This window comes from Lepidochelys olivacea (assembly GCF_965140295.1).
Source record: "Lepidochelys olivacea isolate rLepOli2 genome assembly, chromosome: 2".
Classification (NCBI taxonomy): domain Eukaryota; kingdom Metazoa; phylum Chordata; order Testudines; family Cheloniidae; genus Lepidochelys; species Lepidochelys olivacea.
In genome coordinates this window covers 17,776,039-17,790,035 of record NC_140412.1, presented here as the reverse complement: position 1 = coordinate 17,790,035, position 13,997 = coordinate 17,776,039, and the positions used below count along the sequence as shown (strand labels likewise).

At 44.0% G+C, this 13,997-nt stretch overlaps 1 protein-coding gene across 3 annotated transcripts in view; it reads right to left on the bottom strand.

Moving 5' to 3' along the window:
• The window catches only part of ADCY8 (adenylate cyclase 8), a 184,593-nt gene extending 171,355 nt beyond the window's left edge, over positions 1-13,238 (bottom strand). For all 3 annotated transcript variants that reach the window (XM_084621340.1, XM_084621341.1, XM_084621342.1), the window contains exon 1: positions 12,331-13,238. In XM_084621340.1, coding sequence (XP_084477466.1) covers positions 12,331-13,224 — 894 coding nt within the window. In that variant the 5' untranslated portion in view covers positions 13,225-13,238. The remainder of the gene's footprint in view (positions 1-12,330) is intronic.
• Between the last annotated feature and the right edge of the window lie 759 nt (positions 13,239-13,997).

Below are 13,997 nucleotides of genomic sequence, written 5' to 3'. Positions count from 1 at the left end.
CTCACCATCAGAAGCTGATCCGGCTTGTCTATGTAAACATAACACTTTCTTATTCAGCAGATTTATTTGGTTTGTATTTTCAGGGTCGAATCTTCTGAGCTTAGTCACAAAATGTTTTTACTGATTTTTACTTATGTTAAAAAACTCAGCTAGAAAACTCAGGGTTCTATGCCTTCTTGTGCATCACCAACAGAATTATGTAATAAGTGCCATTTATTTACACATGTGCAAATCCACTGAATGCAACAAGGTTATGCAGATGGTTGAGATGGTTAGTCTATGGAAGAGAAGAATGAGGGGGGATTTGATAGCTGCTTTCAACTACCTGAAAGGGGGTTCCAAAGAGGATGGATATAGACTGTTCTCAGTGGTAGCAGTTGACAGAACGAGGAGTAATGGTCTCAAGTTGCAGTGGGGGAGGTTTAGGTTGGATATTAGGAAAAACTTTTTCACTAGGAGGATGGTGAAGCACTGGAATGCATTACCTAGGGAGGTGGTGGAATCTCCTTCCTTAGAAGTTTTTAAGGTAAGGCTTGACAAAGCCCTGGCTGGGATGATTTAGTTGGGGTTGGTCCTGCTTTGAGCAGGACTAGATGACCCCCTTCCAACCGTTATATTCTATGACTCTATGAAAGGACCGAGCTTCACTTCCAGATCTCAGACTGAATTTGTAGGGCTGGCAGTTACTTTACCATTTGGGAAGACCCCAATCCAATAAACATGTGCATAATTTTAAATACATGAGCAATCCCATTGATCTGGACCATGAGGTGGAAATCACTAACAGACAATAAACAGGAACCCCCTAATGCTATGTCTATGAAGTTACTTTTCAGGGGAGAACTCCACTTTAAAACGTCTTAGGTTGCTATCACAGCCATCACTTAAACATACAATTTGGGAGTAATATTAGGCTGCTACTTGAGGTATTTTTTATAGGGCAGTAGCCAAAAAATATGGCTGAATTTTGAAAATGTACATATAAATATTCCTTAACGATGAAGGGACAAGTACATTTCTGGCAGAAAAGAAAGTTGTGAGCTATTGAAGAAAATCAATTCTGAGCATGCTCAGTGGGCATGTTAAGATTTTTAGAAGATGATTGAAGCCCCATTCGCTGTGTGTCATCACACAGGGAGTGATAACATTGCACATGCTCTTTTCAGCTTGACAAGCACGGGGCTGCCACTCTCAGGGGGCTACTGAGATGTTTTCTCTGAAGGAGATTGTGACCCTTTCATTTTAACAAATACAGCCAATCCCTACCCACATTATCAACCCAAAAGCTGTATTTACATTGGCAATATCACAGCTTCTGTCAAAGTAGCGTCACTCCATATTTTTTGTTACATTTAGCTTTTATCTGCAAATTTCAAGATTTAATTTAAAATAAAACTATCGTGCCAATCCTTCTCTCTTTGAAGTCAATGGGAGTTTTGCCATTGACTTTCAATGTTAGAAGGCTTGAGTCCTTAACAAGAAAAAGACAAATAGAAAATACTACATATGGGCAATGCAGCCCAGTTACCATTGCTGTGGGAACCATTATGATTTGCATTTTTAATTTTAACTATGCCACCTTGCTCTAGTTTCACAGTGCAGCTGGAAAGGGAAGGCAAATAGCTGACATAAGCAATGGTGCTTTAAACAGACAAACAGTTTCTCACAAATCTCTGAATTGTGTTCTTGAAAGTGCCATGCCATCTTTGATGGGAACGATTGAGTTTTATTTTATTTAAGATCTTATTTTCCGTTCGGGAGGGGCTTTTTCATAGAGTTAATCAATAAACAGAGAAATGAAGAAGAGAAGAAAAACAATATGAATTGAATTTCAGACGATTCATCCTAGGACATGTAAACTTTGCACTCCAAAGGACGAATCCTCATGAGCTCTGGCTGTGTAAAGAGGCCTTGAAGTGGACATACAAGTAGTTTACTCCCATTGTATGGCCTCCTGCAATGCCATGGGGGTATAAAGTGGCTGTGGTGTAAAAGAGTACCAGGTCCCTAAAACAGAAAATCCATCACTATATAATCAGATCTGCTTTATAAAGAACAAAGTCATATTACAACACTTTTTCTGAAATCATCCTCACTAGTGAGCTGTAGCTCACAAAAGCTTATGCTCAAATAATTTGTTAGTCTCTAAGGTGCCACAAGTCCTCCTTTTCTTTTTATCTTAATGACTGTTGACACTAAACAGAGAGTAGTTCTTCCTGCTCTTTGTTGTGGAAGGGTAATATGTTTGAATGAAAGGTAACAGTGAGGTGCAGAGACTAACTTTGTGTAGTCAACAAGGTAATAATAAGAGTTGGCACTTACATAACACCTTTGGCATGAAGTTCTCAAAGCACTTTGCAAAAACATTAATTATTTACCCTTACAGGACCCTGGAAGATACATTTATATCTGTGTTTGTAAACTGAGATACAGAGAGGTAAAGAGACTTGTCAAAGTCACACACATAGCATGGCAGGTGGCAAATTCAGGAGTGAAACCCAGAACTCTTGATTCCCAGTCCCTGGTTGGAATGTGCACGAGATATCAATACCTCCCATACAAGACCACATATGTCTATCATAATAAATTAGATTTAATACATATTGGAATGATCTCTATAATGATTAGAAGTCTCTAAGGATGTGTATATAATTATAGATACATATTATTAACACTGATACCCATTAGAAATACTTTCACATAAGTAGGACCCTGCCAAATTAACGGTCCATTTTGGTCAATTTCACGGTCATGGGATTTTAAAAATCTTAAATGTCATGATTTCATCTATTTAAATCTGAAATGTCATGGTGTTGTAATTGTAGGGAAGCTGACCCAAAAAGGAGTTGTGTGGGGGAAGGTTGCAAGGCTATTGTAGGGAGGGTTGCGGTACTGCTACCCTTCCTTCTGCACTGCGGCTGGCGGCGACGCTGCCTTCCGAGCTGGGCAACTGGGGAGCGGCGGCTGCTGGCCAGGAGCCCAGCTCTGAAGGCAGAGCCGCCGCCAGCAGCAGCGCAGAAGGAAGGACGGCCTGGTGTGGTATTGCCACCCTTCCTTCTGCGCTGCTGCTTGCAGAGCTGGGCCCTCAGTCAGCAGCCGCCACTCTCCGGCCGCCCAGCTCTGCAGGCAGCAATGCAGAAGGAAGGGTGGCATAGTATGGTATTGCCATGCTTACTTCTGTGCTGCTGGTGGTGGGGCACCATCATCAGCGCTGAGCGCCTGGCCAAAAGTTGCCACTCTCCAGCTGCCCAGCTCTAAAGGCAGCGCAGAAGTAAGGGTGGCAATTCTGTAACCCCTCTAAAATAACCTTGCAACCCCCTGCAACTCCCTTTTGGGTCAAGACCTCCAATTTGAGAAATGCTGGTCTCCCCCATGAAATCTGTACAGTATAGAGTAAAAACACACAAAATACCACATTTCATGGTGGGAGACCTGATTTCATGGTCCGCGATGCATTTTTCATGGCCACAAATTTGGTAGGGCACTACACATAAGACAATCACATATGATATAGATCTTCTTCATTTGTTTGAGTAACAGAGATGGGAAAACAAATAGCTGTTTCTTTAATTAATCTCTTTGTTGCACATTTAAGGTAGACAGTATTTGATAAATAATTTTCCACACTATGTCTCTGACTCACAGAAAGACTTTACCAAATTATTATTAATTATTTGTATGTAGTTGTGCCTCCAGGCCCCAGTCATGGATCAACACAGAACAAACACAGAACAAAAAGATAGTGCCTGCCCTGAAGAACTGACCACCTGAGTAAATCAGCAGAGATTGGAGAAAAGGAGGAACGGTCACGTGTCTGTAATGCAAACCTCTTCTAACAGTATGAACTAGGATATCTGTGTAAATACTGCAGTTCTCTCTCTCTCCGCCCTTGTTTAGAAGAATCAGAAATATTCTTGGTGAAATCCTGGCCCCATTAGAGGCTCCTATTGATTTGGTAAGTCGGGATTGTACTCTCTAACTCCAAGAGGACGATGCATCTGGAAACAATGTAGGGTGTCTCAGGAAAAGAACATACTTTGGCATATGACGTTGTAAAACGTTGGGAAAAAAATCCGGTAAAAAATCAAAAATTGCAGTAGATACAATAATCAAATCATGAAATGCATGTGCACTTTGCATTCAGATTCATAATTCAAAACAGGTAGAAAATATGAATTAAATTAATACTAAGAGCACCAGGATGAGAAAACAAAGAAACAAACAAAGCCCCAAACCCTTTGGATTATGTGCAAGGAATGCAGTTTTTTGCTGCAGCTGATAAAATGGCTGTTGCTGCACTGAAATGCTTCAGTGATTTCTCAGAATGCCACATTGCAGGAGTGGTTAATTAAACTACTCAGCAACCCTCCTCTCGATTATTAAAAATAATCAGCCTGTAAGCACATATAGAATAATAGTGTTATAGGAATAGCCAGCATGGATTTGTCAAGAACAAAAGAACTTCAAAAAGAAAAGGAGCACTTGGGGCACCTTAGAGACTAACAAATTTATTTGAGCATAAACTCTCGTGTAGCTCACGAAAGCTTATGCTCAAATAAATCTGTTTAGTCTCTAAGGTGCCCCAAGTCCTCCTTTTCTTTTTGCGGATACAGACTAACATGGCTGCTACTCTGAAAAGAACTTCAGTAACTCAGACAGGAGTTATGGGCTGGGTGAATGAGGGTCCGTGGCCTGCAATGATCATGATGGTCCTTCTGGCCTTAAAGTCTGAGTCTTTGCTGCAAGACTAACTGTGTGAAATCCTGCAGCAGGAGAAGCTGGCAAATGAAATGCAAATGAAATTCAAGGACTTCTTAAAATAGTTGCTTATAAACAAAACTTGCATGATGAAAAGTTATTGTGTCAGCAGGTGATAGTATGTTTCGGAAGTTTGCATTGTGCAACATGCTCTTGTCTTCTTCATTTGCTCTCTTGTAGTTTAGGCAGAAGCACATCAGCATCATCAGATACAGATTCAGGTGTTTATAAAGGTAAGATTGACATAATTTATTCCAAATGACTGAAATCGGAGCAAACCAATACACGACAGAATGAGCAGGTTTCCAAGCATAAATCAGTGCTTTAACCTGGAATGTACTTGTAACATTTTGTAGAAATGCCGAATTATCTTGCTGGTTTTCCTAAAGAAAAATCAATCCTATATTCTGATCCAAAGCTCACTGAAGTCAATGGGTGTCTTTCCATTAACCTCAGTGGGCTTTAATCAGGCCCCTGTGCAAACTGCTGAGTGCCTTCCATTCATTCAGCACCTAGCAAGACCCCTTTGGGCATGGCTCGAAGCTATGTTGAACTCCAGCAAATCAATGGGTATTGGGAGAATTAGCATCTCTCTGGTTCAGGCCCTGCACACCAGACTGATCACATTTACTCCTGGCTTACATCAGCGTAACTGAGATTGGAATCGATCTGTAAATGTTCATCTCTACATTGTACAAATAACTGACATATTTTTCATATGTGCCCCTGGCACTGGGCTAGCCTGTAATATTACAGCCTGCCCTGAGTTAGGGGGGTGATAGGTAGCTATACTGCCCCAGGAGCAGACCAAACATCTCAGAGAACCATGCTCTCCTACTCTGGAAACAAGTTATTTCATTCCATTCCATACAGCAGCTTACCCCAATGTGTGCCTTGCCAGCTACTCTTGTAGCGATGCGGAAAGAGCCCGAACTCCCGCACCCCACTCTGGGCCTCCTCTCCTCCCACTTGCTTACAGAGGGAAGTATCAGTTGAATAGGTGCAGCTATTCCTCCTTCCAAGCCATGGCCAGATTCACAGGCTGGGCAGGCATGAATACAGGATTGAGTATGGGGATGTTATCCTCCTTTAATTTCTTGCACATCTGAAAAAGGACCATGCCAATCCGATCCATTCATGATCAATAACTACCTTGGTGCACTACGCTAGCAGACAAGAGGTTTTTGCTGGAAGTTGCTATTTTGGCCAAACCAGCATATCCCCTTGTTTTGATCATGGGGAAAAAAAATCATCATCAGAGCGATTTTGACAATAATCTATCAAAATGATCGTACTCACCTCCACTGAGGGCAAGTGCCCTAGAGTTCTGCTGTTGTCTGAAACTCAGTGATAAAGCTTAGTGATAAAAACAGGCTTCCATGTTCCTGCTTGGATTACTCCATTTCTGATGAACTCTCAAAATGCAATTAATCATCAAATTGTAAATATGACTAATGCATTTGTCCTATGGGGCACATTATTGCAGCTGCTCCAGAGAAACGTATATCCAGTTCTAATCTAATTATGCTTTGACCCACTGATACCCGTTGGGATATAAAAACAAGGTCATAATCCATTCTAAAAAAATACAATCAGTTTATAAATCACCCCAGGTAAAAAATGGCAGTAAAACTTGACAGTAAATTGTACTATGAAGGAGGCTTTAGGGCTAAAGAGTGAAACAGTTTAATCATTTTTGACTTTCAAATTCAACTTGGTCTTTAAAACAATTTTAGACTAAAATATTTTAAAGGATACTGCCAAGGTATTTGGCAAAATTCCCACACTGCTATCAACAATAAATTATTGGAAATAATGAAGGTGAAATGTGTTTACAAAATCTTTTAGTCCCATTAAGTGTGTACACTAGTTTGTTACTGTAAGGTTGCCATTTGTCATCTTTTTTTTATAATAACTTTGAAACATGTCTGGAAAAAAACTAACCTATATAAATCTAAAGAACTGCATAGCCTCTGCAAAGATATTTATTAATAGAAGGATCAAATTACAGGTCTAACTAATCTTGGTAGTGTTCCTTAACTCTTTTTAAAAGCCTGGTTTAATGTACGTAATTTAGACTTGATCCTCCAAGCCATCAGTGTGAGTAGCTATTTCTCACATGGGTAGGCTCATTGACTTACATGAACAATGGTTGCAGGAGTGGAGCATAAAAATCCAGTTTATGTACATGATTTACATGACTATTTTGCAGCCTATCAGAATTCGTATCTATGGCATCATCTGCCTGTATTGTATATTAATATAAAATGCAGTGAATTGTTTATTCTTCTCTATATTCCTGACGCAGATAATTTACTCTTTATATTTTATAATTCAATAGAAGAAAACACAATCATAAATACAATACAAACAGACACTCTCTGGGAATTCGTTTATAGGAATGTCTGCAGCAAACATCACCACATCACAGTAGCTGACCGAATAAAAATGAGAGTTATGTTTTTAGCGGGGTAAAGACTTTGAGCCTGATCTTGCAACCCTTACTCAGGGAAAATTCCTAGGGAAGTCAACAGAAGCTTTGCCTTCATCAGGATTATGGGATCAGACCCTCTTTGTGGGCTTTAACCCTGGCAAGTATTGAACATTGCCTGTACAATTCTCAACACTCTCAACTGGAAGTCAGTGGGAGATGAGAATTCTCAGAATCTTCCAATAGGTGCTGGGCACCTTGCAGAACTGGGCTTGAGTAGATCTAATTTTGTTTTCTTTATCTCATTTCTCATTTCACTTCTCTCTCTCTTCCTCCCCTCCCCCACTTTCTCCCTTAAAGTGCTATAAGTAAATCAGAGGTTAAATAATATTTTGGAAAAGCGGTGCAGGGAAATTCACATAACCTCTTGCAAATGACTATTGGAGAAAACGGTGAACTGTGGGCAATATTTATATGCATTAAAATGTGTGCCTTAAATAACAAAAATCACAGCTACCCCAAAAGGCAAGCTCTGTGTGTCTGAAGACTGAAGACTTTCAGCTGCATCTGAGTATGTGCTTCTCAATAAAAGTGTAATTAATTAGGATAAAGAGAAAACAGGACACCTGGTACTTGACTCCCCTCTTACACCACTATAACCTCATTATTTTTATGGAATTACTCCTGATTTACACCAGTGTGAGTAAGAAAAGAATCAGACTCATTGTCCACATAGATACTACTGGATAAGCTAATGAATTAGCTACGCTATAGACCATGCTATTGTATTCAGTACTGTGCGCAATATTTTCCCTGCATGAAATCCCCATTGAAGTCAATGGAAAACCTCTTATTTCCAGAAAAACTCAGAATTTCACCCTCTGTCTTTTCCATCTTTCCTGGCATATTTTAATTCATGTAGCTGGTCTAATGTAGGTACCCACACACCTTCCTGTCTATCCAGATGGCTAAATTATTACAGCTTCCAGAACATTATTAGAGAAACAACATGGGTGAGGTAATATATTTTATTTTTACTTTATCTTTTATTATCTCACCCTCTTTATCTCACTAATATCCTGGGACCAACACAGCTGTGACAACACTGCATGTAATATTATTAGATAGTCACGGGTCAGTGAATTTGATGTTTACAACCAGGTAAAATAAACCATATGATAAAAGAGACAGTTTTATCTGGAAGATCAGGATAGCTGAATTCTCCTGCAGACTTAATGTATAACCTTGGGCAAGTCATTTAAACTATCTGCACCTATCTGTAAAATAATATTGACAGTGTTATGGGGCTTAAATCATTAATAATTTTAAAATGCTTTGAAAGCCTCAGAGGGAAAATGGCTATAACAGTGCAAAGCGACCCTTTGGGCTGTATCTTCCCATGTGAGTGTACAGAGCCTCGTACATTGTGGACATGATAAGAATAACAATAAGAGTTATTCTAAACTACATGATAGGGCAGCCATCACATCACTATGACTTTATAATGTGCTGCCCCTATGCAATAAATATTGTTTAATGGTTTCCTGTTCCTTGACTTTACCATGCAAGAAATCCATAAAGTGTACAAGGTAGATAATGTGATTTGAATTACAATTCATTGTCTTAGTGCAATACCTGATTGCGTCTTAGTGCAGTACCCGTAAACTTATCCTAACCTACACCTTATCATAAAAAGAAAAGGAGTACTTGTGGCACCTTAGAGACACCTTATCATGTAGACAATAGGTCCAATTCTGTGGGGGTACTGAGCACACCCAGCTCCCATTTACTTCACAGGAGCTGAGGGCATTCAGTGCCTTGCAGGGGTTTCTAAGCACCTGGCAGGATCATGCCAACCATTTGGACTGGCAGAGTAAATATCAAATTAAGCTGGGAGATGAGAGAAGCTGCTATTGGAAGTAACAAGAAACCACAAGAGGGAGCCAAATGAAAGTGTTCTACATCCAAAAATAGAAAGGCAAAGGATGTTCAGCACCAAAAGCCAGAGGAGAGCGCCCAGTGTAAATAGAGGTCACAGGCCTGCCAGCTCTGGCTTTACTTACTATTCCATTCCTCCTCCACTTTAATACAAGATCAAAAAATAAAATCATCTAAACTATGTATTCTCTGAAACATTTTTTGATGGGGTAGGGGGTAGAGAGAGCTATTTATATTCTTAAATATCTCTATATTCCCTTAAATCAGGCGAATGCTTAGTGTGTGTGTGTGGGGGGGGGGGAATGGAAAGAAAAAGAGAAGAAAAAAGAAAAAAACGTGAAATGTCATATAAACGTTAATATCCTTTTGACTGGCACGGAGGTGGAGGATCAGGTCAAATCAAATATTCTAGTGGAGAAAAACGTGCTGAAGCGATTTATAATTTGATAGTTTAAATAACTGGGTTTAAAGGTGTAAAGTGTAAAACAACACCCATGTACTGAATAGTGTGTGGAGCCTATTACCCAGTTCTATATCTTTAGTTCATGAAGACAATCATGTAGCAAGTAGTTTATCATTTTGCATGGTTCAATAGCATTTCATTCATATAACTGACTAGGTATTGTGCTGTCAAATAGAAGGGATAATTGGTATCTCTCCCAAGAAATGTCTATGTTATGAATGACCCCCCCTTCCCCCCAAAAGACTAGTTAACTGCATTGAAATGCATGAAGCAGATTATACAGTATTACTCACAATGAAAAAAGATCACAGAAGTACATTTTGGTAAGTGAAACTGGATTGGGATGTCAAGTATTAGGGGGTAGCCGCATTAGTCTGTACCCACAAAAACAACAGGGAGTCCAGTGGCACCTTAAAGACTGGAACAGAGTTATTTGGGCATAAGCTTATGCCCGAAAGCTTATGCCCAAATAAATGTTAGTCTTTAAGGTTTTTGTGGATTGGGATGGAATTTTTGAAAACCTGCCATAGACAATTATTTTGATTGGTATAAGTACTCCTTTTTCTTCTATAGTTAATTGTAAGCAGCAAAGACTTTATAGTACAGCACAACTATTTCATATTCTAACAGCTAATGCCATGTAAGACACACTGTGCCTCCTGTATATAAATCATAAAGAGCCTGGACATTAACAAGCAAAGGCAGCCAAACAGACCAGCTGTTACAGGAAAGGAGTGCAATTAGAAATAAGGCAAGGCTCCTAAAAGTGCTTGCAGTGACCATAAGGTCAAGGATAAATAAATGAAATGGAATAGCTGTAGTACTAAATGACATAAGCAGAATCATCTGGCTGCCATGAGACTGGTTTGAGGCATCTGATTGCCAGGAGACCAATCTAGTCAAAACTCCTAGTGTAAGAATGTGCACACCGTCTACTTGCATGTCTCTTACGGTCATGTGGCCACAACAGCAGAAGACACAAATGAGGCTAGATACTGTCTCCAAATAAGAAAAATGATGCTATTTTTGTGCTTTCCTCTGGCTCAGATTAACTCCCCCTGGCCTCCCCTCTCCACTTTAGTGAGTCACGTTTACATGATAATCTTATCTGAAATACGGGGACCACAGAACCATGACATTCTAGAAGGGGAGAAAGGAGCATCTAAATGACTAAGTTCTCCATTGCTGCCCAGTGAGTGGGAGAAAAAAGCTTAGCAAAATATCATATTTCCCAGTTTCACAGGGATGTTGCAAATTTTTGTACATTAATGTTTGTAAAGTGATTTTGAGATTGTAGGACAAAAGGGGCTATGGGAGTGCAAAGTAATATTAAGTCCTTAATTTACTCTCTTTGTCCTTCCTTCCTGCCCCTACGCAGTTAACATTTCAGAACGTTCATGCCTGAGCTGGTCTCACAAGGGGTATGTTAGCCAATAAACTGCACACACAACCTCCACCAGGCAATAAACTCCCTGACCTAAGTGATTCCTTCAAAGTGCCCTGTACACTTCTGTTTGACCCAGGAAGACCCACCTCTACCAGCAAACCAATTTTGGGTGACTGTTTAGATGGCTGCCTAAGAACTAGATCCAAAGCCCTTTGAATTCAATGGGGCTCTTTCCATTATTTCAGTGGGCTTCAGCTCTGACTCTCAGACCTTGCACATGAGGAGAGATTAACTTTACAGCTTGGAAAAGCAGCTGCTAAGGGAGGCTACGATAGAGCTCTATAAAATCATGAATGGTGGAGAGAAAGTAAATAAAGAAGTGTTATTTACTCCTTCACATAGCACAAGAACCAGGGGTCACCCAATTAAATTAATAGGCAACAGGTTTAAAACAAAGAAAAGGAAGCCCTTCTTCACACAACACACAGTCAACCTGTGGAACTCCTTGCCAGGGGATGTTGTGAAGGCCAAAACTATAACAGGATACAAAAAAGAATTAGATAAGTTCATGGAGGATATGTCCATCAACAGCTATTAGCCAAGAGTCTCTGTGCATCCCTAGCCTCTGACTGCCAAAAGCTGGGACTGGACAACATGGAATGGATCACGCAATAACTGCCCTCATTCCCTCTGAAACACCTGACCCTGCCCACTCTCAGAGGACAGGATACTGGACTAGATGGACCATTGGTCTGAGCCAATATGGCTATTCTTATGTTCTTTTGGGAAAAAAAAGTCATCAATAACATTTCACACTTTTCTACAACACTTTCCATGCCAGCATCTCAAAATGCTCCACACATCCAACACCCCTGGGAGGTAGGGTATAATTCTGAGAGTGAGGAAACCAAAAGGCACAAACAAGTGAAGTGATTTGCCAGAGATCAGAGCACAGCTGGGAAGAGGCATCAACATTGCTGCCTCCCAGTTCCTGTGCTTTAACTACTGGATCAGTGCTTGAACTGAGGAGCGGAGAAGTGACAGGGTACCCCAAAGCCCCTCCACTCTCCCCAAAAAGTGTTTCAAGGGGCAGCAGTGAGATATGTGGGGGGAGGGGCAGAATTCAGCAAACCCACCTCTACATCCCCCTTGCCCCAATTCAGGTGCTTCACCCAGGCCACGCTCCCTTTCCCAGGGGGCTTTCTTACTGTAACCAATGTCTCTTATCTTTGTCCTTCTCCTCCCAGTGACACACATTTCAATGACTAAAGAAATCAAGGGCTATTATCCCCCTCCCCCCCGCACATCCTGGGGCAGAAGTGCAGGCTGGCTGTCACTTTATGAAGAGGGTACCTGGTTGAGGGAAGTCACTGCCAGCCTAGGGATGACCAGCTGCATGACGAGCTGCAGGAGGGAAGTCACCAGTCCGGCCAGGATGGCCCAGGTGAGGGGCAACGGAAGCATGCTGTAGGTGGCAAAGAGGGTGAAGAGCACGTAGCCGATCCCGTCGCCCAGAAGGCCACAGCCCAGGCCGGCGGCCAGGATCTGCGTGGCCATGGCCACCCAAGTCACCACCCCGCTGTACTGCAGGTAGGTGTAGGAGGTCGTGTCCTTCCTGACCACCACTAAGGCACAGATCACCACCTCGATGCCGGTGAAGAAGCCCAGCAGGATGCCCTTGATGGGGTCCATGGGGGCCGAGGCCAGGGTCAGGTGGAGCAGCAGCAAGGTCAGCTTGGTCAGCACGTCCAGGATGTTCATGACCACCTGGGACTTGCGCCGCTGGCCCAGGAAGTAGCGCTGGTAGAGACGCTCCAGGTCCCGGGACTTGAAGGAGTTGCGCAGCGTGGGGAAGATGACCCCGCGGTAGGTGTAGCCCCAGCTGAGGAAGAAGTCGGAGTTGCTGGGGGCGCAGTCGAGGTGCAGGAAGCCCAGGTCCCCGCTGCTGCTCGTGCGCTCCGGGAAGACTTTGGTGCCCCCGTTGTTGTGGCGCTCGGAGGGGCGGCGCGGCGGGTGGGGGTGGTGGTTGGGGCAGCAGGAGTCCTGCGAGCCCAGGGCTTTGCCGCCGCCGCTGCTCCCCCCGCTGCTGCTGCTCTGCTCCTGGATGAAGCGCTGCTCGGTGATGTGGCGCACCGCGGTCTGCCACAGCAGGCGCTGGGGTCTGGCGCGGCCGCTGCCCGGGGGGGTCCGGTTGATGGTGTACAGCTCCGCGCTGTCGCTCAGGCAGCGCACCTCGGAGAGCTCCATGGCGGCCGGGGGGCAGAGGGGTGGCGGGGGGGGGGAGCAGGAGGGGGTGTCGGGGTGGGCGAGTGTCACATCGAGAGGCGGGCGGTCAGCGGAGGGTGGCGGGGCCGGGTGGCCCCATGCCTGGCGCGCCGGCCGCCCCTGGCAGAGCCGGGTGGGTCCCCTGCCGCATGCCGCGAGTGCGGGCTGGTTTGTTGCACAGGGGCTGGGCGGGGGAGGGAAGCGGGCTGGTTGGCTCTGCCGCCGGTTGGTTTTTAGCAGGTGCAGCCACGCCGCGGTGATGTCTGGCTTGGCACCGCGCAGCGCAGAGAGGAGGAGGAGGAGGAGGAGAGGCCCATGGACCGGCAAAGCGCCCCCCTCCCCCTCCCGCCCCCAGGCTCAGCGAGGCAACGTCCCAGGGACGCAGCAGCCTTGGTCCCATCCAGGGACCAGCTGCGGGAGCACGGAGCGGTGCAACATGCACCCCCAGAGTCTGCAGCCCCGGCGGTCCCACCGGGCAGCTCAGCCCGCCGGGGTGCGGCTGTTACTCGCCCCGGGATTCGGGGAGCGGGCGGCTCATTGACCTGCTGTCACCCCGCAGGCGCCGGGCCGCAGAAGCCATCCGTGCAAGAGCGAGCGGAGAAGCAAACAACCCAGCAAGGTCTTTGCCGAGGTCACTCATGAAACCTAGAAGTGGGGGCCGGGCAGCCCCGGGGCACGGGACGGGCAGGGCAACGAGCGGTGCCGCATCCCTGGCTGCGGGCTGGGCAGCAGCATCTTCCCGTGCGGGCTGGCAG